General features: G+C 41.4%; 1 protein-coding gene across 1 annotated transcript; it reads left to right on the forward strand.

Moving 5' to 3' along the window:
- The first annotated feature begins 1,144 nt into the window (after positions 1-1,144).
- Positions 1,145-1,717, forward strand: LOC145795687 (uncharacterized). The gene has a single exon (XM_082880547.1). The coding sequence runs from the start codon at positions 1,145-1,147 to the stop codon at positions 1,715-1,717; it is 573 nt and encodes a 190-aa protein (XP_082736673.1).
- The last annotated feature ends 896 nt before the right edge of the window (positions 1,718-2,613 follow it).

Raw genomic sequence — 2,613 nt, forward strand, 5'->3', positions numbered from 1 at the left:
GAAGTGGCGTTCGACCACGAAGTTGGTCTTTCGGACCACAGTGTCCCTCAAAAGGGAGGAAATAAGGTGTATGCCAAAAACTGGAGCAAACAGAGGTGGTTAAGCGGTCCCGAACTGAGGCACGCGGCTGACGGCTCCGAAAAATTGGAAACTAAGGCTCCAAACGGGAAAAATGGCCTACGACCACGAAACGTAGCCTACGGCCACTGAGAGATGATCTACAAGATCTCTCCCTTCCTTCGGGAAGAGAAAACAAAGAAAACAGGACCTGGTTCACAAACCGAGGCAAAGCACAAAAGAGCCCCGAAGTTTGGAGGCAAGGCTCGCAGCCAAGACTCCGCAACCTCAGAACGAGCACAATATGCAACATCACCAAGCGCTCAATCGGAGACGTCTGAGTCTTAAGGTCAATAAAAAATGGGGTGTCTACACCCCCTCACTCTCAGCGGCATCTGAAGCAAACAATAGGAGATTATTACTCGCTGAGGTTGAAGCATCACTCTAAATTGGGCGTATTCTTGGTGTGAGCTGTGAAGGGAATGACGATGTTGTCCTCAACAAACTAATAGATTTAGAAGTCAATGACAAAGAAAAAATGAGGATTAGGGGTGGGGATGCTTGTTAAGTAGCTACCCGGGGGTTTTAGGAGTTGAAAAATGTTCTTTTTATGAAGCTTATCTCTTGGAATGTAAGAGGGTTAGGAAGGCCTAGGAAAAGAAGGAAGATTAAACAAGTGTTCTGTGAAAGAAGGATTGATATAGTGCTACTACAAGAAACTAAGAGATCCACAATTGATGAAAAATTTGTTAGATCAATTTGGGGCAGAGATCAAATGGATTTCATGGCAGTTGATTCAGTAGGAGCTACTGGTGGCCTATTATGCATCTGGAACCTAGAAGTATTTCAACTGGTTGATTGCTGCAGCAACAGGAACTTCATAATTTTATTAGGTACTCTCTATAATAGTTTTGAGTGTGTGATTTTAAATATTTATGGGCCGAATGATATGGGGAGGAGAAAGGCGGTGTGGGATAGCTTGGTTCGATTAAAGTTGGTATACGATAAACCTTGGTGCTTGGGAGGGGACTTCAATGAGATCATGAGTATATCATAAAGGAAGGGGAGTTCTAGGCGAGATAAAGGTATGAGGGAGTTTAATGAGTTAATTGATAATCTTGAAGTGGTCGATTTACCAATGAGGGGAAGAAAATTTACTTGGTGTAATTCTCAGGAGGGGAAAAAGTGGAGTCGAATTGACAGGTTTTTGCTTAATCCAGAATGGCTACAAATGTTTAATTTTAAGCTTTGGGGGCTGCCCCGGAAGGTCTCAGATCACTGTTCTATTTTGTTGAGGGAGGATGAGAGAGATTGGGGTCTAACTCCTTTTCGATTTCTAAATGCTTGGACCCTACATCCAAAGTTCAGATCTTTTGTGGAAAATACATGGTTAGAAGCTAATGTGATGGGATGGGCTGGTTTCAAATGTCTTCAGAAGCTCAAAATACTAAAACTGGCTTTGAAACGGTGGGCTAAAGAAGTCTTTGGTGATGTGGAGCATAAACTTAAACAAGTTGAAGAGGAGATTCATGCACTTGATTTAAGTGCTGAAGAAAGACCATTATCTATGGCAGAGCAAGCTAGCAGAAGAGAGGCTAAAGGTGTAGCTTGGAAACTAAGTAAAATGGTGGAATGGACATGGATACAAAATCCAGAATGAAGTAGTCAACACAAGGGGATAGGAACACAAAATTTTTTCACATTATGGCCAGCTCTAGGAGAATCAGAAACTCTCTGTGCTCAATAGCAGTCAATGGAATTGTTAAGCAGGATCCTGTGGAGGTGAGGGCTGCAGTTCAATAGCATTTTATTAACCAATTTACTGAACCATGGTGCAATAGACCAAGGCTATCTGGGTCTTTCGTATCCATTGGGGATAGAGAAGCTGTTGAGCTCTTGGAAGCTGAGTTTTCGGAAAATGAGATTGTAGCTGCAGTTAAGAGTTGTGAAGGTAACAAAACACCTGGACCTGATGGGTTTAATCTTATGATGCTTAAAAAGTGTTGGAAGGTGATCAAGGTAGATGTGTTGCAATTCATGCAAGAATTCCATCAAAATGCAAAACTGGTCAAAGATATAAATAGTTCTTTTGTTGCTTTGATTGCGAAGAATGAGAACCCCTCTAGTTTGAATGATTACCGACCTATTAGTCTCATTGGCTCTTTGTATAAAATATTGGCAAAAGTATTAGCTAACAGAATCAAAACTGTGATGCCTAAAATTATTAGTGTTGCACAATCAGCATTCATTGAGGGTAGAAACATCTTAGATGGGGTGTTGATAGCCAATGAGATTGTGGATGGCTGGATGAAGAATCGAAAGAGTGGCATTGTCCTAAAGTTGGACTTTGAAAGAGCTTATGATTCAATCAATTGGAATTTCTTATTTACTATGCTTTCAAATTTTGGTTTTGGGGTTAAATGGATTAGTTGGATGAGAGAGTGTGTCTCAACAGCCAGAGTTTCTATTTTGGTAAATGGTTCGCCAACCTCAGAATTTAGCACGCAAAGGGGTCTTAGGCAAGGTGACCCTCTATCCCCCTTCCTTTTTAACATT

Source organism: Camellia sinensis, chromosome 7 (genome assembly GCF_055761805.1).
Source record: "Camellia sinensis isolate YWXY chromosome 7, ASM5576180v1, whole genome shotgun sequence".
NCBI classification, from domain to species: domain Eukaryota; kingdom Viridiplantae; phylum Streptophyta; class Magnoliopsida; order Ericales; family Theaceae; genus Camellia; species Camellia sinensis.